The 23245-nt window shown below is 37.6% G+C and overlaps 3 protein-coding genes across 5 annotated transcripts; 1 reads left to right on the top strand and 2 right to left on the bottom strand.

Annotated features, from left to right (window-relative positions):
• Positions 1-908: 908 nt before the first annotated feature.
• LOC137948540 (protein NETWORKED 1D) lies at positions 909-10939 on the top strand. 3 transcript variants are annotated; one of them, XM_068794623.1, is made up of 6 exons: positions 909-1219; positions 2956-3049; positions 3207-3431; positions 4122-8158; positions 8230-8316; positions 9586-10939. In XM_068794623.1, exons 3-6 carry the CDS (start codon positions 3329-3331, stop codon positions 10750-10752), a joined length of 5394 nt encoding a protein of 1797 aa, XP_068650724.1. In that variant the 5' UTR covers positions 909-1219; positions 2956-3049; positions 3207-3328; the 3' UTR covers positions 10753-10939. The 3 variants fall into 3 exon arrangements, with proteins under 3 accessions (XP_068650724.1, XP_068650723.1, XP_068650725.1); XM_068794622.1 differs by having other exon boundaries at positions 2956-3039; XM_068794624.1 differs by lacking the exon at positions 8230-8316 and having other exon boundaries at positions 910-1219; positions 2956-3039.
• A 988-nt stretch (positions 10940-11927) lies between these two features.
• On the bottom strand, positions 11928-14553 carry LOC137948299 (small ribosomal subunit protein eS1). The gene is made up of 7 exons (XM_068794338.1): positions 14468-14553; positions 14339-14386; positions 14144-14249; positions 13172-13309; positions 12903-13088; positions 12619-12819; positions 11928-12263 (listed from the first exon to the last, which is right to left on the bottom strand). Exons 1-7 carry the CDS (start codon positions 14476-14478, stop codon positions 12168-12170), a joined length of 786 nt encoding a protein of 261 aa, XP_068650439.1. The 5' UTR covers positions 14479-14553; the 3' UTR covers positions 11928-12167.
• Positions 14554-16644: 2091 nt separating this feature from the next.
• LOC137948199 (uncharacterized) lies at positions 16645-21133 on the bottom strand. Its single transcript, XM_068794199.1, has 9 exons — positions 20819-21133; positions 19482-19546; positions 18940-18988; positions 18403-18497; positions 18202-18287; positions 17879-17938; positions 17717-17798; positions 17487-17600; positions 16645-17025 (listed from the first exon to the last, which is right to left on the bottom strand). The coding sequence occupies exons 1-9, from the start codon at positions 21003-21005 to the stop codon at positions 16855-16857; spliced, it is 909 nt and encodes a 302-aa protein (XP_068650300.1). The 5' UTR covers positions 21006-21133; the 3' UTR covers positions 16645-16854.
• Between the last annotated feature and the right edge of the window lie 2112 nt (positions 21134-23245).

Here is a 23245-nt window from a genome sequence, read left to right on the forward strand (position 1 = left end):
GATTAAAAATCCCTAATTACATAAATAATCATAATGATTATAAAGTGGATCATAACCAATGATTGTTCAACAAGGAGCTTACTTAAAACTAAGTGGGGGTGAGACCCAATATCCATCACCAAATTGCCACAATTGCAATGCTCTTCGAGCTAAGGAGATTCTCTTTGTTTAGAGTCAAATCCGCTAATAAGGTCCATCAAAAGTAACTTACATCATGAATCACCAATTGATTAACACCACTTTTCCAGCTTGTTTGGATTTAAAGTCACTACTTGTGTATGATTTCCATGTACCCATCTCTTTTCCTCTTTGCTTTTAAGCTTTGAAGTGTTTTCTCAAACAGGTGATGAGCATCTACACTTAATTTTGTCACTTGTAACAAGTTCTAAATAAACCCCAACTACCCATTATTCCCCACATAATCATGATTATGATCCCCAATTCAAGACTTAAAATCATTTTAAATTAAGACGAAAATTATATTTATTAATTTTTTTCTTAATCATGATTTTTTGAATAAGAAAGAGTCAAGTTGTGCTTTCCATTTTGCCTAAGCAAAGGCAGCAATCCGTTTTTAGGAGAGGGAGCACAGGCTTTAGAGCCTTTCAGATTGACAGAATGGCGAAAAGAGGAATTTATGTGAACAACATGGGCATTCTTCGTAGCCACCTCGAACCCAAGAAAGAACGTCATCATAATTCACAATTTATAAACATCTTCATTGAAGACAGAAAAATAATGCGAATTAAATAAAATACTGAATAATGGTGTTTATGTAATTTCGTATCTACGAGGGAGAATTTGGCAGGTAGACGGCTTCTCTTCGTATGAGCAGACAAAAGACAGCATAAATCTAAGCAGATAATTCTGCTTTGGTGAATGTAGCCAGTTACTAAATGGGCTTTTGAGTTTTGAAGAAACAGAGGAGATTTGGTAAGGAGAAAAGATAAAATCGGAGTTTTCCTTCCTATTTTGTCTTACTTTCTGCCTTTTTCTTTTTGCCTGTGTCCTGTATTTCCATCACTTTCCGCTGGCCAGTCATGAGTCATTTCTGAGTATAGAGAGGAGAGAGAGAGAGAGAGAGAGAGAGAGAGGGAGAGAGAAAAGAGACTAAACAGTGGTGTGGCAAGATGGGTTGAAATTCCGATGGAAGCAGCTGGGGGTCTTTTATCACACAGCTGCTGATCTGATAAAATCTTTTCAGTAGTAGTTCTTTCGGGTAATTCTGCTACTGCTTGTTGGATGGGAATGAAGTTTTTGTTTATTGGCTAATCTGTTTGCTCGTGGTTTGATCAGTTGGGAATTCTTCTTCTTTGTTGGAATTATCAATGGGTTTTCGTCTGGGTTGGTGAATATTTTTCATATTTGGTGCTGAACTTGGAGTTTGGTGGGTTGGATCAATGATCCCAAATGGTTGCTTATGGGAAATTTTTTATCTTGGACTATTTTGTGATTTTGGAATTTTGGTGTTGCATGTACTGCATGTCTGAGGAAAGATCAGTCTCATAGGAAATTCATGGTTTTTCCGTTTTACTTCACAGAGGGGGGATCAGTTTCTGGAATTTTAAAGGTTTTGGCTTTTTGAGTTTTGTAGAGGTTGGATTTGACTCTCTTAATCGATGTTGTTGATCAGGTCGTGGTTTGGAAAACCGTATCGATCAATGAGTTTCTATGCATGTTGTTTTGCCTTCATGACAGTGGTGATGTGCATGTGAAAAATCTCTTTTTTTTTGGGTAATTATGCATGCGAAAAATCTTGATATGTATCTTCTTGATGATGAGTACTGAATTTGAAAGCTTGGGTTGTCTTTTCTTTTAGATGACTGGTATTCTCTTTATTATTTTGTTTCCTTTACTGGTATATACAGGTAGCTGGTAAGCAGCTTCCTTTTGTATACTTTGCAGATTTGTGTGTATCTGCGATAAGTGATTGGTATACTTTAAGCTCTCTGATGAATCGTCTTCCATTGTTCCTTTTATTGATTTCTCCATTGCAGCAGTTGCGCTCTCCTTAGGGTCGTTATGTGTTTTTGGGATGAGTCTTTCAGAATATAGGATTTTGCCATTTGAGTCCTTTGCACATGTGATTCTGAGTAGTGTGCTGCAGGTGTGAACTAGTAATCTTCCTTCATTGTTTGTTAGCAGTGCCGGAAATTGTATGTTCTATTTAGCAGATTGATCAGAAATGGGCATTCTTTTTATGTTTATGCATGTCCGTTTCTGTATGTGTATGCATGGGAGGGAAAAATAAATGTCGGGGCAGTCAAATTAATGCAAATTGATGTTTTTGAAGTGTTTTTCTTATCTAGAATTTTATCCTAGTTAGTGAGCAGTTAAGTGTTCTTTATGAAGTTCTTATGGTTCTCTGCGTCTTTGGGTTCTCAAGACTCTTTCTTTTTACAAGTTTCATGTTGATTGTTTTGAATCCTCTATGATCTATTCGGTAAGATTTTAGGTTAAAAAACTTCTAGCATTTAAAAGAGACAAGAAAAAAATCATGAAAATGGATTTATGATAAGTTGGTTTAATATGATATGCATGGGATTTCTGATAAGTTGGTCTAATATGATATGCACAGGATTGAAGTTACTCAATTTAGCATGTTGATCCTCTCTTTTTTGTCCTTAACTGACACTTGTGATTGTCTTTATTTTGAGGACAGCATGGGATCCTTCAAATTGTCCTTCCTAGGCTACCTATTCTTCCTGTATATATATATATACACATATATATACATATATATATATATACACATATATATATGTATATATATATATATACACATATATATGTATATATATATACACATATATATACATATATATATACATACACATATATATACATATATATATATATATATGTATATATATATTTGTAATGATCTTTCTACATTCTATATATGTTGGATCTCTCTTTTATGCTGCCTAATCTTCTTACTTTATGTGGAGACAGATGTCCCTAAGCAGGTCCTGTTGTGATAGCAAATTAGAAGGCTGTATCTTTTTGTTGTGCTTTGGTGCGATCTCTTCCCATCAGGTACCTTAATGTACGCGAATTACTTTCATTTCTAGCTGTCTTCGGCTCATTTGTTTGAAATGGGAATCTCAATGACTTGATCTTCCTGGATTCTCTGATTAATTAGTTTCAATAGTAAGGCTCATTATCTCCTTTCTTTCTATTCACTAAATTATGATACCCTGCAGGTATTGTTGTAAAGATTCTAGGAATTAATCACCTGAGAGACTCTGCCCTGGCTTCATTGTTCAGTGACAAGACAGAGTTCCCATTATCTGAAGAGTTATTGTAAGTGTTCTTAGTTGGACTCATGGCAAATTTATTGCATAATGAATCGAGACGCTTGTATTCATGGTGGTGGGATAGTCATATCAGTCCAAAGAATTCAAAATGGCTTCAAGAAAATCTTACAGGTAACTTGTGTTGCCAAACCTCCTTAAGTTGTTAAGGCATTCTAATTTCATTGACAATACTGGACTCGTAGTTATCTACTGAGGAAGCTACTGGACTCATGATATTTTCTGTAGTTACCTACTGAGGAAGCATACTTTTGGGCTTATTCTTCTTTTGCAAATAAATTCCTGCACTTATATATGTGTGGTTGTGCCTTCTAGGGTTCTCTTCTGATTGCTCACCTGACTCTCTTCACTGTCCTTTGTGACAAGATCATTGTGTTCAACTCACACTTTCCCACAAGGCAGTAACCCATTTTCCTTAAAAACTGAACAAGATGCTAGAATTGAACATTTAATCATATAAGATGAGGTCGGCTAGGACCAAATATTGGGCATAAGTCGAATGGAACTCAATGTGACTGAATAACCATACCTCAAATAGTTTTATATAAAGCTATGGCTCGAAATGATAATTCAAAGAACCACGTATTTGACAATAGACCTAGAAGACAGGTAAGGCTTGTATTGCATACTTTCCAATGATGGATATTAGTAGATATAATTTCCTATAGACGTGGCAAAGAATTCCTTTCCTTAAAGTTGTCTGTAAAAGTCACTTGGATTTGCAGATTTGCTAGTAACCTAAAATTATGTGCAATGTTTATTTATTTATTACAGGTACTGATCAAATGCATTGTTGTTTTACAGATATGGATTCAAAAATTAAAACCATGATCAAGTTGATTGAAGAAGATGCTGATTCCTTTGCCAGGAGAGCTGAGATGTATTACAAGAAACGCCCTGAACTCATGAAACTGGTTGAGGAGTTCTACCGAGCTTATCGAGCCCTAGCAGAAAGGTATGATCATGCGACAGGAGAACTTCGTCAGGCCCATCGAACAATGGCTGAAGCCTTCCCCAACCAAATCCTATTTTCACTAACTGATGACTCCCCTGCAGCATCTTCTGAAGCTGAACCCCACACACCTGAAATGCCTCATCCTGTAAGGGCCCTACTTGATCCAGATGATTTGCAAAAAGATGCTCTGGGTCTATCTTCCCATATGTATGCCATTAAAAGAAATGGAGCTTACACCGAAGAAAGTGAAATGGGAACAAGCAAAAAAGGGCTAAAGCAGCTCAATGAGATGTTTGGAGAAGGAAGGGCCCGGAAGGGACTCAATTTCCAGGAGGAAGAGGGGACAGAAAATAAAAATCAAGGTTCATCTCATGATTTGCAGAAGCAGGAATTAGAAGAGGGAGAAGAGAAAATTAGAATTTTACAAGAGGAGGTCTCAAAGTTATCAAGTGAGAATCAGGATCTTAATTCACAAATGTTATTGGAAACTGAACGAGCAAGTAAAGCTGAAGAAAAAGTTCGTAGCTTACACAATTCTACATCTAAATTAGAAATGGAAAAGGCAGATGCCCTTCTTCAATATCAAATGCGTTTAGAGTGGGTAACCAATCTGGAGGCTGAGCTCGCTCAGGCACGAGAAGATGCTAAATGCCTTAATCAGGAGGTAGTTGTAGGGGTCAAAAAATTGGGTGGAGCAGAAGAAAAGTGTCGTCTTTTGGAGAGGTCAAGCCAATCACTTCAACTAGACTATGACAACTTACTACTGAAGTCACAAATGCAAGAAATGGAAATTGCTGAAAAAGACAAAGAGCTGCAGAAACTTGACATCTGTATGAAAGAGGAACAACAACATTTGGTGCAGGCAGAAGTGGCTCTTCAATCTATGCAGCATTTGCAGGCCCAATCTGAACAAACACAGAGAAAATTGGCTTTGGAACTTCAAAATGGGATTCAGAAGCTGAAAGAAATGGAAAACACCAAAAGGGATATGGAGGACGATATTCAGCGAATTAGAGAGGATAATCACAACTTGACTGCACAGAATTTGTCTTCGTCTCAGTTAATAAAGACTCTTGAAGATGAAATTGATAGCTTCAAGGAGGCAAAACAGCTGCTTGAGAAGGAGGTTGGGCTCCTCGGAGCTGAACGGAGTGCTCTTCAGCAGGAGCTGTATGTATTGAAAGAGAAGCTAAATGATTTAGACAAGAGATATCAAAATATCATTGAACAAGTGGCTTCTGTTGGTTTAAGTGTAGAATCAATTCAATCATCTGTGAAAGAGTTGCAGGATGAGAACTTTAAATTGAAGGAGTTGTCAAGTAAAGGGGAGGATGAAAGATTGGTCCTTTTGGAGAAGATCAAAGATGTAAAGAAGCTTTTGGATGTGAACTCAATGTTGGAAGTTTCACTTTCAGATGCTCATGTTGAATTAGATGGAATGCGAGAGAACTTGCAAATCTTACAAGAGTCATACCAGCCAGTCCAGGGAGAAAATTCCAACCTGCTAGAGGAAAAGAACTCATTGCTCCCTCAGATAGAAACTATCAAACTAAATATGGAAAAACTTCTAGAGAAAAATATTTTGTTGGAGAACTCCTTATCTGATGTGAATGTTGAAGTAGACAGCTTCCGAGTAAAATCAAAAAGCTTAGAGAAATCATGCCAGTCCCTGCATGATGAAAACTCAAGCCTTCTTATTCAAAGGGACAATTTGGTTTCGCAGGTAGAAACTGTTCAGACAAATCTGAAGGATTTGGAGAAAAAATTTATTGAATTGGAAGATAAGCATGCTTGTCTGGAGGAGGAGAAAGAATTGGTGCAAAATCAAGTGTGCGAACTTCTAGCCTTGCTGGATCATGCAAAGGAAGAACATGCAGGTTTTGTCCAATCAAGTGATATTCGGTTGTCTGATTTGGGAAACCAGATTCTGCTTCTTCAAGAAGCAATTGAACTAAGTAAGAGAGAGTTTGAACAAGAGCAAGAGAAAGTACTAAATTTTAATGTTGAGATTTTTGTCTTGCAAAGCTGTATCCGGGAGATGAAAGAGAGGAACTTGTTTCTTTGGAATGAAAACCAGAAACAGATTGAGTCATGTATGAAGGCTGAGAAACTTATTTCTGAACTTCAGCATGAAATTTGTCAGCACAAAGAAAGTTTGAATAATCTGACAGAAAATAATAGTCAGCTGATGTTATGGATTGATCATGTGTTACAAGTACTTGGTATAGTGTCAGGCAGTTGGTTTCAGCATAAAGCTGCTGATCATGGACTCTTGCTGCAAATTTTGGAAAAAATAAAAAAATTGCAGAGAACCCTGATTGATACTGAAGATGAAGTCCAACTGCTTACTCTTGAGAAATCTGTGCATAGTTCTTTTCTTGAGCAACTAGGACATGAGGCTGCCAATTTGGAATCTGAAAAATGTACCTTTGCACACGACCTCCAAATCACTATTGGAAAATTATCACTGGTTGAAACTGATAAAGTTGAACTCTTGGAAATGAACAAACAATTGGAGGAGGACATAAAGATGGGTAAGAACCGAGAGGAGACTCTCAAGTGTGAGATGGTTATCCTGCGTGAGCAGTTGTTGGAATCTCATAAGGCTTACCAGATGCTAAGTAATGAAAACTTTGAGCTTCTCGAGGAAAACCAATCATGGAAGAAGGAGTTTTGCTTCCTGAGAGATGAGAAATACTTATTAGAGGAGGAATATAATGTTGTTCTTAAGGAAGCTCTGACTCTTGCTTCCCTTTCATTGGTCTTTGAGAGCTTTAGCACGGAGAAAGTTGCAGAACTAAGAGGTGTTTATGGCAAGTTGGACTTTCTTCATGATCTTAAATGTGACCTTGAGAGGAAGTTTTGCATTGTAAGTGAGAGGATGAAAATGCTCGACATGGAAAATTTGCAGCTCAAGGAGTTAGTGGAAGAGTTGGTAAACTACAAGAACCGTGCTCCTGTTTTGGACAATGAGTTGAGCCAATTGAAAAGTGTTAATGCTGGGCTGAATTGTGAAATTGAAATTGGGAAAAAATTTCTGTTTCAGAAAGATGTTGAGCTGTTAGATGCGAATCAGAAGCTTGAAGTTAGGGAGATTGAGAACAGGGAATTGCTCCAAGACTCGGAGGCTCTCAAGGAGGAACTTAAGGTAGCTAAGATTATAAGAGAAGATTTAGAGAAGAAAATTTCCAGTTTTCTGGAAGATAAAACTCATCAGCATGCTGAGATAAATTGCCTTCAGAAAGCAAATGGTAAGCAAGAGCAACAAATAAGCATTTTGATGAAAGAAGTTGAAGAACTCAAGGCCCATGAAGAGCACTTGAAGTCTAAGTTACAGGAAAAAATTGAACAGACTGAAATATGGGCGATGGAGGCTGCAGAATTTTACAAAGGCTACCAAACATCAACCTGCTATGCATCAATATTGGAAGAAAAGGCTTGTGAACTGATGAGAAAATATGAGAAAGAGATGCAGAATCTTAAGACCCAAGATGAGCTTTTGAAGTCTGAACTACAAAAAAGAGTTGATGAAGCTGAGATATGGGAGACTGAAGTAGCAAAATTTTACATAGAACTTCAGCTATCTTTTATTCGTGAAAGAATATTTGCAGAAAATGTTTATGAATTGGTTGGGAAATACAATGGCCTTGAGGCTAGCACCATGAGACAAAAGAAGGTGCTGGTAGAAGAGAGTGCTCTGAAAGATGCAGATATTGAGGAACTGAAGAGAAAAGTTGCTGTGTTAGAAGGACAAAATGAAGGATTCAGAAATGAACTAAATACAATCTTGCCTCTTTTGTTGTTGTTGAAGAATGGTTTATCTTGTTTGGAACACCAGGTTGTCTCTCAGGCAAACAGCTACAAAGCTTGCGATCTCAAGATTCAGGTAATTCTTTCTTTGCTAACTAATGAAAATTTCAGGATATTTACCTGAAGTTTTGCATTGTTTTGTGAAAGCATTCTGAAACAACCGAGACTGGCAAACCAACCATCATAACAGAAAAAAGGCGGGTTGTAAGTCTCATCCATTTCCACAATCTAATGGTATGGTTGTGATTTTGACTCAGTGATTTATAAATAGGGTGTTGGATCACTAAATACAGAAAAGTAAACTAAGTCTTTTTTAAAAAAAATTTAAATAAAAATATGTAATCTTAGGTTGGCTCTTAATAAGTGTGTTTTTCCTGGTGAAAATTTTGAATAGCCCTGGCTGAGCAAATTAAAAGTCTTTATTCTACTTTGAAAAAGTCGGCGTTTTCAAGAAAACTCTGTTACATAGATCTATTATTGAATCACTTGTTTGGAATGAGAATTACCAAGTTAGTATTTTATTTTTTTTAACAAACTTGTACAACTCTTTTCATTTTCATTTAATTTTTATTGATTTATTATTCTGTTAATGTTTTTATAACTATGGTTGCTGATCTCATGAGCAAGCTACCAATGTTTTTATATGGCAATCTGTTTCACTTTGGCCAGTTTTAGTGAGGTTATTATGTGTTTCTTATATACATGTAGATAGTTAACTTAATATAGAGTGATCACCTACTTATTAAGTATCCAGCTTCTACCCCTACATCACTTGGCCTGCTGATACTGGAGTTGTTATTCTACTCTTTCATTTGTTAGTTCCATAGTCAATCGGCCTTTGAATTCTTTCTTTGACACTTTCATTCATGCTATTTTTCAGTTATTTCCTTCTTTACCCTCCGCTAATAGCTGTGAATTGGGTTTGATTTAAATGGTATTAGAGCTTGTAAACCCGAGACCGAGTCGGGTATTGCATCCATGGGAACTCTCGCTTGTGATGTGATGGCGAAGCAGGACTCTCCGCCTATGGGTGTCGGCATCCCTTAGGTAAGGATGTCTGGCAAGGCTGATAGGTATCTTTCGCTGCCACGCCCTCCTTTGGGTTTGCAATAGCCCCGAGGAGCCATTGTGGGCCATCAAAACAATGTATGGTGGGCACCCAGGTGAAATGGTATCAGAGCCTAGGACTATAAGCATATTCCCCAAGGTTACGACCTAAACCGGTCACATCACAAATGTATCATACCCCTCAGTTGGTAAGTCAAAAGGAACTTAATTGGCGTTCCACTGGATCTCAGTCTTACATGCTGACCATCCCAAACAACTTCCAGTTAACCTGTTCAGCTTCTACTCAATATTGACTTGGATTGTGCATGCAACTCCTTAATCCTAAACGATATCTTCCTCTGGATAAATAAATGCTCTTTAACCAAATGAAAACCATGTATGGCAAGACACTTTGCATTTGTGAATGTATAACCTCTTCGATGCTTTTATTACCAGGACTTGGAGTCATCCAATCATCAAGAGGATAAAAGCATTCAAGCTCCATGTGAGAGTCTTGATGTATCAGAACCATCAAAAGTAATGGAATTACAAAATTTACAAGCCAAAGTTCAAGCAATTGGGGAAGCACTAAAGGAAATGAAGAGATTCTCAGCAGAAGAAATCTTAATTGCTAATGCTAAGTTGGAGATGGCAATGAAGGAGATTGACGAATTAAAATGCAAACATGCTTTTCCACCTACTGATGTTCGGATAAGCAAGGATATCAATGTCCAACCAGAAGAAGGAGATTTGGGACCCAGTGAACGCGTCAAACTCCAGAAGGATGAAGAAGTCTCTAATGCAAAGATGAAAGACATCCAGCTTGATCATGTTTCAGATGCTTCTTTCTATGGCAAAGGTATTGGTTCGTCTACGACTGGTGGCAGTAAAAATCGTGAGACAGATGATCCAATGCTTGAATTGTGGGAAACTGCTGAAAGCTTGAGGCCTGCAACAAAAATATTAAAGAAACCTTCACTAGAATCTGTTAAAGATTTGATGGAGAACAATCAAATTGAAGCTCCTAACGAACAGAAATTTGAGAAAGAATTAGCAGTGGACAAGCAAGAGATGCCCAAGAGAGTCACCGAGACTCCAAGGCAAGGGAGTAGAAGGATGATAGAGAGACTAGCTTCAGATGCTCAGAGGCTGACAAATCTTCAAATAGTAGTCCAAGATTTGAAGAGTAAAATTGAAAAACCTGACAACCAGTTGTCTGGTTTTGAATATGAAAATCTGAAGGCACAGCTAAAAGAAGTTGAGCAAGCCATCTTACAATTGGCTGAGGCTAATGGCAAATTGGCAAGGAGTGCTCAGGAAGAACCCCTTAGTCCTGGCAGGAAGGTTGAGGGACAGGATGAAAAGGGTAATTCAAGAAGAAGACAGCTCTCAGACCGGGCAAGAAGATGGTCAGAAAAGGTAGGGAGGTTAGAATTGGAGCTGCAGCGGATTCAGTTTGGGTTGCTTACACTCGAGAATGAATTTGACCGCAAAGCAACTAAAGCCGTGGAAAGAAGTGCAAGGGTTATATTGAGGGACTATCTCTACGGCACAAGAGAGAACCGCCAAAAAAAGAGGCGTCCTTTCTGTGGATGTGTCAGACCTCCAACCAAGGAAGACTGAAGTTTTGTGTTCTCAGATATCTTCTCTTTTAATGGAATTTTTGCCCTTTTTGTATTTCCTACAGATGATTTCTCATATTTATCCTTGAGATATTTCATGGTGTAGCTAGCAATAAACTTATGCAGTTAGAGAACCTGTAAATGCTACGCTTGTAGATGGAATCTACGCACAAATTACTTGTTCCAAACTCGAAATCTTCCCCGAAACTGAGGATCATAGCATGTTCAAAATGGGGTTTGGGATATCGGGTTGAAGCTTTCTTTCGGTGGCATTTAATGGAGAAGCTTAAACTAGTCTGATGCAATAGATAATACTTATTAAAGAACGAGAGCGCTTACCAGAACGGAAATGCTTACCGTGTCATGTCGATTCGCGCCGATTCTAGCAGTATAGTAATTGGTATGACGAAGAGATTCACATTTGATAACAAACCGTGATGCGTAGATGAGCGGAAAAAACGTGAAGTGCAGGAAACGATGAAGAGGAATGAGGCAAGTGAAATGGATAGTAAAAAAAAAAATTAAAATCCAATTCATAAATGTGTTGGTGTTGGCATTGGCTTATCCATCTCAAAATCGAGTACATGTTATATGTCTGATATGTATACTAAAAAACAGAAATCCAATTCATGTTGGTATTCAGTTCTTTCTGACACGAACAGGGAGGGTCCTAATTTAATCAAAGCGAATTAAAATTCACCGCAAAACTGAATATACTTGTTAACTAAACGATTAATCACCCAGATAATAGCGGAAACTACTTTTGTGTTTATTAGTCGCTCGGATCATCATATGTTTATCAGCTCAAACTTTAAAGGTAAAATCAAGCTCAACTAGAACTTCATTGTTAATGTCTACAACGATGAGATCAAATTAAAACTGACATTACTTTGAAAAAGAAAACGCTACTCCAACATTCTACATATAAATTCTCTTTGACAAGTACAAAATTCCAGTTAACTAGAAGAAAATACCATGTTATGAGTTAAAAACAAAACAACCTTCTCATTAGGAAAAACCCACTCGAATGAAAAAGGAAAACTAGCTAAAACCATCCCATGCCATTACAACCCAACCTCCGCTAAACCAAGGCGAAATTTAGCAATTAAAAACAAAATGAAACAAGTTGGAGCAATGATTACACAAACAGCCAAACTAAACCTCACCACCACAAGAAGAACTAACACACATCACATTATTCGTAGCTCATAAGATCCGAAGAGCGAGAAGAGAGATTCTAACCAAAATCAACAATTTCATCTTAGATAGCGCTAAAGTAACTGACGAATACATCAAAATTTACTTGTCCAAGGATTCTATTCGAATGTTTCTCATCGCTGCTATTCAATATCTAAACAAAATCCCTTCATGAAAATCGAAGAAACAAAAAGGAACAAAACAAAAGCAGACTATGGGTTAAGCACCGATAACTTCAGTCTCAGCCTCCACCACTGCTTCGTCAGCAGGCCTCTCAAGCTTTACTCCAACGTCTTCCGAGTAATCTCCGTGAACCTGCATGCATATAAGAGAAGATTCCATTAACAAAAGTTGTAATCCAATGCATCGGACTAAAAATTATTAACCCCAAGTCCCTGCCAACAACAGGAAGTAGAGCAAATGCAAAACTGACAATGTAGCTGTCCACAATACATTGGGCAGCTTCTTATAAACAAACCCACAAAACACCTTGACCAATAATAGATAGCTAACACTATAGATCCTACTCACGCCTATGAGATACTCTCATCCCAACAGGAGAAAAAATTCTATTGATTTTGAACTGAAATAAAGACCACTTATGTGGACATTTGGTGGCATACACGTGTAAGCTATCAATACTTAAAAGGTTCGAGGTTTAAGTCCATACTTCCATAAGCTTGCCAAGATCAAACTTGGGAGCCTTGAGAATCTTCACTTTTCTGATAAAGACATTTTGGAGAGGATAAATGCTGGATGTGGCCTTCTCAATTTCCTTGCCAATCACCTCAGGAATGAACTTCTGCACCAGCTCTTTCAGATCACAAGATGTTGCCTGGTTAATCATGATTTCCCTCATCTTACGACGAATCTGATGCCAGACAGATGCTTCAGTTTGACCAATAAGAGACAAACAACTAAGAGAAGAGGAGACATGAATCATAGAAAATTCACCTGTCTAATTTGGCTAGATTGAGCATAACAGGTTCGTTTAACCTGGTTAGGCCTCCTCTTGGTGAAGCCAATACAGAACAATCTCAAAGTGTAGTTATCAGTGGTTTTAACATCCACATAAGCCTCAATCAGGGTTTGCCATTTGCGAACCAAGGACCTCAATTTGTCTGTTGTAAAGTCCATCCCCTAAAATTAGCCAAGGAAGATGTCAGTACAGTTTGATTATGCAGGAATAAATTGTCCCCTAAGAGCAGTGAAAAGTAGATTACCCAGAAATTGGTAAGAACGTTCCTTCCTTGGACATCTTCTGCTCTCAAGCGGATCTTCCTGTAGGATTGATCCTCATCCCCTTGAAGGTCAGCCAAGGAGCACTCAAACACTCTGTGTTTAAGACCTTCAGAAGCAATCTGCAGAAGGCAAAAAATAATTCAGGATCTAAGGTGACAATATTGCACCATAAAATAGTTTGAAAAACGAGAGAAAAGTAGGTATATGAAACCTGAACAAACTACAAACTTCACTCAGAATATCCGAATAAGAACACAATTACAATTGCAGAATGACTGAACCACCGTAACAATCACATGAGCTAATCGAGAATCAAATCAATAATTTGAGAGAACAAAGCAGACACGAACCAATAATCATGGAGATATTAGGCGTTAGAAATGAATACTTTTTTATAAAAAAATTGAGAGAGGGCAAGGAGACAACCATCCCAAACAGAACAGAGGTGGCAACGAGAAACAAGAGAGAACAAATAATAATGAATGCTGTTATGCAATCGAAGAACAAGTTACAACATTGACATGGATCAGATATGTATGGAACAATATACTTAAATATATCTAAGAAGCCGCCTCCTATGCTCAATTATCTAAATCAACTATCAATGAAGGTCTTAGCTGCATAGAAGTCGAAAAAGAGAGCGAATGGTTAATAGCGCATTTCAATGATAGGTATCGCATCAGTCGCATCCAGCAATTCAAACAAAAAACCAGCTACTTCATGAATAGTACAGTCACAAACAGCAGGTTTTCTCTAAAAACGTGAGGTTTAAAAACTACCAAATCTAAGAAAATATTCCGCAATGGCCGTTTAATGAAATAAAAATCGATGCAACAAAGACCACAATAATTATTTCCAGGCACATTGCAGATATAGATGCGCGCCAAAAGATAAAAGCGAGAGATAAGAAATAAAAGACAAGTTGAGGCGCTAAATAATGCAAAAGTACGCACCTTGGTACCCTGTGTTCGAGTAACAAGGGTTTTGCCGACATTTCGGACAGAGAAGACCGACGGTGCCTTGATATCATACCAATCCTTCTTAGCAAAAGGATCGACGCTGAATGATTAAAAACATAAAGATCAGAAAATCAAAATCTGAATAATAAATAAAACTAGCAGCAAACGTATGTCACCATCTATACTTACGCCTTCTTCTTCCCTCCCTTCTTCCCCTTCGAAATTCTCTTGTTCTTCCTGGAAACGGGAAAAATCGGACATTAGTGATAAAAGCCATATTCAAGTAAGAGAAGGAACGCTAGCGTGAGATGAACGAACCCGACCGCCATCGTCGAAGGGTTACGAGTTCTCTAGGGTATCTGCGCACAAGCAGAGCAAATCGCCTCCCGCAGCAGAAAACCCTGATCCTCGAAAAAACCCTAGCCCAGTTCTGCTTGCTTTTATAGTTTTAAGCTAAACCACTGGGGTAGCGAGTTATTACGGTTATACCTAAAAACAGAAAATGACAAAAATGCCCATAATCCGATTTTCGGATCCGGCTGAGTTTACGAATGTATCCAATTAGGATCCGAAACCGGATACCCGTATAATATACCGGATTCTCTCTTGTGCTGTGACGCGGCTCATCACATCGATGGAAACAAATTTGTTAAACATTATTTTTTCGTAATATTAAACACTTTTGACATTTTAAATTGTTTATTTAATATTTAAAATTCCAGAAATTGTTTATAAATTCGCCTTGAGAAGAAAGGGACTCCCTTCGATGCTTATAATGTAATCATTTCCTCTCTCTCTCTTCCTTGGTGTTGAAACCATTGGGCTAAAAGGCTCGAACCTGTTAGGAAAGCAACCCCACGGATCTTATACAAGGACTGGCCCGGTCGATACAAACACAAATTCCAACACTCCCCCGCACGGGAAAACCCGTGGACAAATTCACCGGAAAAACCCGGGACAAACTCCTGGAAAAACCCAGGACAAATTCACCAGAAATACCTGGGACAAAATTCAGTGGGAGCGGGACTCGAACTCGGGACCAACCTGCTCTGATACCATGTTGAAACCATTGGGCTAAAAGGCTCGAACCTGTTAGGAAAGCAACCCCACGGATCTTATACAAGGACTGGCCCGGTCGATACAAACACAAATTCCAACACTCCCCCGCACGGGAAAACCCGTGGACAAATTCACCGGAAAAACCCGGGACAAACTCCTGGAAAAACCCAGGACAAATTCACCAGAAATACCTGGGACAAAATTCAGTGGGAGCGGGACTCGAACTCGGGACCAACCTGCTCTGATACCATGTTGAAACCAATGGGCTAAAAGGCTCGAACCTATTAGGAAAGCAACCCCACGGATCTTATACAAGGACTGGCCCGGTCGATACAAACACAAATTCTAACACTCCCCCGCACGGGAAAACCCGTGGACAAATTCACCGGAAAAACCAGGGACAAACTCCTGGAAAAACCCAGGACAAATTCACCAGAAATACCTGGGACAAAATTCGGTGGGAGCGGGACTCGAACTCGGGACCAACCTGCTCTGATACCATGTTGAAACCGTTGGGCTAAAAGGCTCGAACCTATTAGGAAAGCAACCCCACGGATCTTATACAAGGACTGGCCCGGTCGATACAAACACAAATTCCAACACTTGGCACCCCTTTATGCATAAGAGAGGGAGATCGAAGGAGGAAGGAGGTGGCCTCCGCTTCTCATTCGTCCCTTCTGGAATTTTTTTCGATCAAAATGTGAGAGAGCCAAGGGTTGGTGAAGACCTCAACAAGAAATCAAATATGATATTCTTTCGAAGTTCGACTTCTCTAAATGTAAGAATCTTTACTCAGGTGTGAGTTTAAAAATCCTCCTTTAAATTTAGGATGCAATAACCAAACAAGTTTACAGGCAGAATCAACCCATGGATGATGCGGCAGAGATGCTAGTGCTCTTCAACCAAACAATGATTTGCTGCTTATTTTTGACGACATTCAAACTGATCAAATGAATCAGCTTCGTATGAAATAAACAATATTTTCCTTCACTAACCATTCTCCAGCAGTTCTATTACGAAATTCAAAGCCACAGCTACTGAAACTTTCCCCCATTTATCATTCTCTAGCAGTACTCTTATCACAAGAACAACAGGAACTCAGAGACAGTAAAATATTTTACTGACAGTTCCTTTCCAGGGATCATTCTTTAGATAAAATTTGCTATTGAAATTTGTTCATTAGAAAATAAATTTCTTTGACCGATTTTCTTACGTTTTTGCATCCTCTTGATTTGTTTTTCTTTATTTCTAGTTGAAGCATTAGGAAACTTATATTCTTATTCCTTTTTAACTTATTTGGTAAGATGGGAATTAGAGTAAATTTTTCCATTTACACTTGACAAATCAGGATGCAATAAAAACGCTGAAAGCCTGTTATTAGACAGCACAAGTTTCTCATGCAGGTTAAATAGCTTTCTTCATGATACAGAAGAATATCCTGTGAAATACGTATGTGGAAAGCTGAAGAAACAATTAAAAATTGTAGCAGTTTCTCTAATTCCACTAATTTTAACATAAAAAGGAAACCTACAAATAAGAAGACAAAAAATATCACGAATTCACAGTTTGGCTTCTGCATAAATAGATACCTTACCAGTCTCTTAAAGAACTGGGCAAACAAGATATCAAAGTATTTAAGAGAACAGTCATGACAGAAGCCTCATATTTTGGAGGGTTGTGGTCAGGAGAGAGACTTTTGTCGGAGCCCTTTGTTTATAATCTTTCACTAAGGCTTTTGCAGCAAGTGAATGTAGATCAGTGCTATCTTTCTCTTCCTTGTTTCGCCCTTTTGAAAGTTGATTAATGGCAACGCTGCACTGTAAACAGAAACAGGATATTAATTTATAATTAGAAGGTCTATGATGTTCATCTTTTTTTATTCTTCTAAGAAAAACAAACAAAAAGTATCCAGTGCCTCGCCCACATGCCATCTTGGATCAGGCATGAGGCTGAGCATTGCTCCATGTGAGGGGTACTGCTAATAAACTTCCGTACGAACAAGAAAAGGGAGTACAGGGTTCAAACTACATTGGAGCAACTCCATGTAGTTGCTTTCTTTCTGTCAACAAGAGCTTTTTTGCAAGAGCTGCAAGACACTAGTGGTATCATGTGAATGGTTCTTGCAGGAGAAGCACCCCAAAGCCAGAACAAGGCAGCATGTGCCCAAGCAATAAGCTCATAAATGAAGCTAGACAAAAGTAGTGTAAATAAATTTTGGAAAAGAAATGTAAAAGAACATGAGCAGGGGATGAAAGAGCAACTATATATGGTATCTTACCAAACAAACTCCATAAAGGGCTCTGATGTTTTTGCCTCCACTCAAGTCAATGGTGGAAGCATAGTACTTCTTTGCAGCTTGAAGATTTTCTAGACCTCCAAGCGTATACAGCACCTGTTGGGTCAAATAAATTGAAAATCAGATTGTACAAATGGGCTGCAGTTACAGGGATTTGTAGTTTGATATACACCAAGAACCAGTTGTAAGAAAATTATAGACAGGCCACTCACATCAGCATATGCTAGGTGATATAAAGGAATAGTGGGTTGGCATAAAATTAGCTCTTCATAACAGAAAGCTGCCTGCTTATACCTGGTTCGGAAACAAATCAAGTAAATGAACAGTTCCATGACAATTCTAATAAGTAAGAGGCAGCAAAATAAATGTCTCACATTTGTAGGGATACATATAACTCAGCTAGTTCTCTCCAAGCCTCAGGATCTGCCATAAATCTGAATCACAAGTCAACACTATCAGTCCTTGTAAAATCACACAGCAGCAGAAATAGAAAGCATTTTTGGTGTTCTCCACATGACATAATTTGTCCATGCTATAAGGGCATTTGATAAGCATGAAAATTCTGAGCATAATCTAAGACCAATCACCACAAGGCAAATCAACTTTAGCAAATGACTTTCAACATGGGGATGCTTGAAGCTTGTCTTAAAGATTTCATCTATTCATTGATATTGGATCAGAACCGTGATATACTCACGTTTCAAGGTATTTATTGAGCAATTCAACTGCACTTGAAATATTGCCTTGTGCCTTCGCCATAGCAATCTTCCTCTTGAGGATAGCCTACAGAAGGATGGCTTTAGAGCTTCTGTGGATGATTCTTAACTAAATGTCTACAAATTACAAATTAACTGTCATTAAAAGAAAGCAGATTCAAGTGAAAATCTGATGAATCTACTTGATCAAGTGGATTTTCCTCCAGTAGACGTGAATAAGCTTTTTCCGCATCTGCCCACGATCCCTTTGCTTCAAGGAACATTCCCTCCAACTTGCCTGAAGAAAATGGAAACTTTTAGATGCACATGTGTAACAAAGGATCAATAAAAGCATTTTGGCAAGTGGGCAAGCATACAAATTCATTCTTGAAAAGGGGTTTTTTCCTTTTCCTTTTTTTTTTCAGTCAGAAAATGTAGGTCAAGTGTAACAAAACTTCCAAAAAAAGCTAGATGTAAAGATAAAGATAATGTTGATACAACAGACAATTGGAATAGAATAGCATGCTCTGCATTGTAAGGAACAGAAATGGACAAAATAAATTGATCATCCACATTCTCTTTTGGCACCTCAAACCAAGACCAAATATGCCATGAAATGGGATATTGCCCTTTCTGCTGTGGCTGATACCATGAAGTGCTTAGGATATGCTACAGTAGAAACTGTGCAGCATTCAAGTATATTGTTTCACAAAGACATTAAAAGTGTTGAGAGAGCTCACCAACCCTCAAACTGCCCGGAAATTTCTTCTGAAGAGTATTTACACAGTCCTGCAAGAAAGATATATAAAGTAAATCTCACCTTCTTAAATTTCATGAATCACATATAAAAGAATTTGTACCAGTAAAGCAGATTAATATAGAAAAAAAGTGATAGACAAGATAAGAAGCTGTTACATGACAAATCTGTTAAGTAATCTTCAAGTGATGTATATTAAAACAAGAAGACGATGAAAGGGGTAGCCAATAGTAAAGAAACAAAATAAAAAGCAGAACAGAGAGGAAGGTGTACATTAGGATGATGGTTGTGTGAGTGACTAAACTGAAAGACAGTCAACCACAACAATAATAAGCAGAATGCATGGTAACTCTTAATAGATCTGCGTAAGTTTTTAGTTGAGTAGAACCATAAGAAAGTTGGATCCCTTTTTCTGTTGCAAATTGATTTATGTAATTTACAAGAATCATGTAAGGGAAAAGATAAGAAAAGAGAACCGTTCAAGAACATAGTTATAAATTAAATTAACAAATGAAACTCTTCCACCTTTGCAACATCTAGGCGTTGACAGTCCATTGCGGCTAGGGCCACCTGCTCATAAAGTGTCCATTCTGCAGGAAAAAAACAAAAACCAATGACAAAATTCCACAATCAAGATATTTCAAGGTAGAAGTGGCATTTTTTTTACTGAAATAGAAATGAAATATTAAGTGGCCCTAAACCAAATGAGGGCCGAAGGCAGATCATGCATGAGCAACCTCAGACCAATTCCTTTAGGTACACTGCTCATTTGAGAACTGTAATGCTATAAAAGGAAAAAAAGTTGAAGAAAAATTCTGACCAAAGAAAAGATAGAGAAAGATATTTGAAGGTTTAGTGGCTGAAAAACAGTCCACTAAGATAAATAGTCTATCACATTCACCATCATAAAGTCAAACTTATCCGTTCCTACTCTCAAAAGCACCTTTCTTTGCCTTGCAGCTCACTAAGGATTAACCAAAAAGTCCATGTTAACCAATATTTGGCTCCAAAAACTAGTAGCAGTATATTAAACAGGTAAAATTCTTTCCGGCCAAGACCCACATGAACTCTTCAAAATCATTGGATTGTCCTCAAAGATATGCTTAAATTATGAAATCAAGTTTCATCCTAAATGCACCATAGCCGAGCAAGAATCTTGACATGATGATCACCCCCCTACCAGAATGACCTTTCACCACTCACAGCAGTCAAGGATCCAATCCCAAGTACGAACATATTTTCAAGTGAACAATTATTATAAGAGGCTAGCCTTTCAAAAACAACATTAGAAGATATGCAATCGGCTCAAGATGCATCAGTTCACATTATATTTGTGCCTTCTCTTTGTTAAGGAGGGTATGAATCAAGGATTACACCCATGTGTCCAAATTCTCGCACACAATTAAACATCAAAATTAAAAAAATAATAATAAAGAGACCTGGTCTAAACTAAGAATTTCACTTATTTGAAAAGCAAAGCATAAAATAGACTCAGCAATTAGAGACGACCTTAAAAAAAAAAAAAAAGGGAATAAAACAGGCACCCAAGTTTTAATGCGTAATTCAAAATGTCACCTCCTTATTTAGGAACAACGAACCAGTTAAAAAGGAATAAAATCTGGTAGTAAATCTAGTTATAATAGATAAAAACGAAAGGAAAAATGTTATAATTGGGGATTCAGTTCTTCAACGATATTACTAAACAAATCCGAATGTTTTTCCTTCTCTCCATCTCCGCAAAGTACATTTCCAATCCCCAAATATTCGTATACCTCGAATTTTCAAAGAAAAGTCCAAAAGAACGAAAACCAACTGATGGAGAACGGTAACAAGCAACGAAGCAGCCATAGTAAGAATCTCACCTTCCCCACCAAGCTTCGATCGCTTTTTTGGGTCTTTCAAGATCGACCACCCATATTTCAAGACCTTCTCCGATCGTCGAACTTTGAGCTTTCTAACAAGGCAGAGATACTCCCACGCCCCACCACCTCCATGCTCGACCTGGCTCTCCAATCTGTTCAACTGGGTTTCCTCTGCCGCCCCCACCATCTTCTACAATTCCAATAATTTACCAGGGAAATCCCTCTCTCTCTCGGAGACAGCGGGAGAGAAGGATCAAAGGTTTCTCTGGATCCAAGTATCGTTTTGCCTCTGAGCACTAAAGTCTCTATTGGGGCATCTTTTCCAATGCTTAGTTGTACCATCTGTTGTCCCTCCTCCACAGTCCACAAAAAGCGTACGATGGTGGTGGGCCCGAATAATTTCGGCAACGTTAATGGATCAGCAAGTGCGCATCCCAAGCCCAGACGTGTTCACGTTGGAGTTTTGGACACGACAAGACTATTGGGCTGGGCCCTGGGGAATTCCGGCATATGAGACATGCAAACGACTAAGACAGGAGCAAGAAAGAGAAGCCAAATGTACGGGTAGGGTTAGGGTAAAGCTAACCTCAAAACCCAACCCTATTTGTTCCCAACCTATTCCCGACCTGCAAGGTGAAACCCAAACCTCGAACGGAACCTGGGTTTTTAGGTTGGTTTAGGTCTATTTCCTTACAAAACCTAACTCAATGCCTACACCTAGTTGTGTGTAAGAGATGATTTGTAAGTAAACCATGATTTCAATTAGGTCAAATGTTGGGTAGGCAATGAGGTGTTGACTTAGTTCATTGAGATAGACATGTGGCTAATGTTGAGGTGTTGACATAGTTCATTGAGATAAGTGTGTGATCCTCCTCTATCTCCTTGATTAAAGATTTTAGCTATGTTTGACTCGGAAAGCAATAGATGAAGCCCAAATGCACAAGTATTTAAGAGTTCATCCTATGCATCTTAGAAAATTATTGATAGTGAACATGGGTCAATGTCTTTGCAATATAATAATTGTATTTAAAAAAAAAACTAAGTGTAATTAACAACCTTAGTGTTACTGACTGTTTTTTTTCTCTCATTTGCTAGACAAGCAGATTTTCATGTATTTTATGTAATTAAAATAATTATTTATAATATTTAAAATACATATTACACTCTCATAAACCTTCTGTCATTGAAAATCATATGTCGATGTCGGTTTTCATGTCACTCATGCTTAAGGGTCTTCCACAACCCTATGATACATGGCATCAGAGCTATATTTTTTGTAATGTTAATAGGCAATAATTTTACTCCTGGGTAGGAGTTTACTTGTTGTTTTCATTATTATGAATTTACTACAAGAGAAAGACATAACATTGCAGATTGATAATTGTATGAGAGACAACTATGCAGAAGGGGCTACCTTGGTAGAAAGTGATAACAATTACAAATTCAATTAAATTTTTTTATATGAATGGCCATAAATTATGGAGTTTTTTTTATCATTTAGATATGATGAGTTTTCTTGCTAATAAAAAACTAAAATATTGAGAATATTACAAAAGTTAATTTTAAGTACAATGAAAGTGTGATATAATAGAAAATAATAATAAAAATTGGTTAAAATAACAAAATAATCCATCGTAATTATTTTAAGAGTGAAAAATTTGGTAAATATGCTCATAAAATGGGTAAGGGAAAATGTCATAGTTCAATTTATTGCGATAGATAAACAAATCCTCATGTCTTAAGAGAAACAACTAAGATGACATATTCTTCAAATTCTGATAGTTATTTTTAACAATGTCTTAGCTCTTTTCCCCTAATATTTTCAAGAGGTTTTCTCCACCTTTTGTTGTTGTTTTTTTTTTTTGTCTAATTTCCCCATGATATTTAATTTTATTCCAACCTTCTCTTTGTCCACTTTATTGGATGGTTGTCCAAAAAATCTGCTCCCCTTGGAAGCTTCACAACCTTTTTTATGAAATGCTAACAATTAATTATTCTTTAAAAATCAATCGACAACATAAAAATAGATAAAAAGAGATAAATTTGATCCTGGGACAATCTTGTAGAAGGATTCATAAATTTTTTGAAAGTTTTTTTACAACAAGTTTTTATGTATCCTCCGTCTCTCCAATCAAGTCTTTCACCATGTTAGGGTCAAACAACAATAAATGAAATCAAAATGTAGAATTAATGTAAGAGTATATCTGTTAGGAATTAGACGTCCTAATTCTAAACTAATGAGAATAAAAATAATAATTGTAGAAGAAAGAAAAGTAAACAACAAAAATAATAACAAGATTTATATAGGTTAGCCTCAAGGTGAGATTACGTCTTATCTTCTATCGCTACAGTAATCCGTTATTAAGATAAAATAGTTTATGAAGAGAAACCACACACACTTACAAGTTACCTCTCAAACTGCAACTC

Source organism: Aristolochia californica, unplaced genomic scaffold (genome assembly GCF_029961685.1).
Source record: "Aristolochia californica isolate CCGP_79_NKW_82.1479 unplaced genomic scaffold, dmAriCali1.0.hap1 SCAF_13, whole genome shotgun sequence".
Taxonomy (NCBI): domain Eukaryota; kingdom Viridiplantae; phylum Streptophyta; class Magnoliopsida; order Piperales; family Aristolochiaceae; genus Aristolochia; species Aristolochia californica.

Excerpts from the sequence above, each read along its gene's own strand:
- LOC137948540 (XM_068794623.1), top strand. The coding sequence starts at position 3,329 with ATGGCAAATTTATTGCATAATGAATCGAGACGCTTGTATTCATGGTGG. Across the intron at positions 3,432-4,121 it reads GCTTCAAGAAAATCTTACAG|ATATGGATTCAAAAATTAAA; the intron begins GTAACTTGTGTT and ends GTTGTTTTACAG. Across the intron at positions 8,159-8,229 it reads CTTGCGATCTCAAGATTCAG|CATTCTGAAACAACCGAGAC; the intron begins GTAATTCTTTCT and ends GTTTTGTGAAAG.
- LOC137948299 (XM_068794338.1), bottom strand. Across the intron at positions 14,250-14,338 it reads AAGGGAGGGAAGAAGAAGGC|CGTCGATCCTTTTGCTAAGA; the intron begins GTAAGTATAGAT and ends TTAATCATTCAG. Across the intron at positions 12,264-12,618 it reads ATCTTGGCAAGCTTATGGAA|GTTCACGGAGATTACTCGGA; the intron begins GTATGGACTTAA and ends ATATGCATGCAG.
- LOC137948199 (XM_068794199.1), bottom strand. The coding sequence starts at position 21,005 with ATGGTGGGGGCGGCAGAGGAAACCCAGTTGAACAGATTGGAGAGCCAG. Across the intron at positions 17,601-17,716 it reads ATCACCTAGCATATGCTGAT|GTGCTGTATACGCTTGGAGG; the intron begins GTGAGTGGCCTG and ends TTGACCCAACAG. Across the intron at positions 17,026-17,486 it reads CCCTTTATGGAGTTTGTTTG|TGCAGCGTTGCCATTAATCA; the intron begins GTAAGATACCAT and ends TTCTGTTTACAG.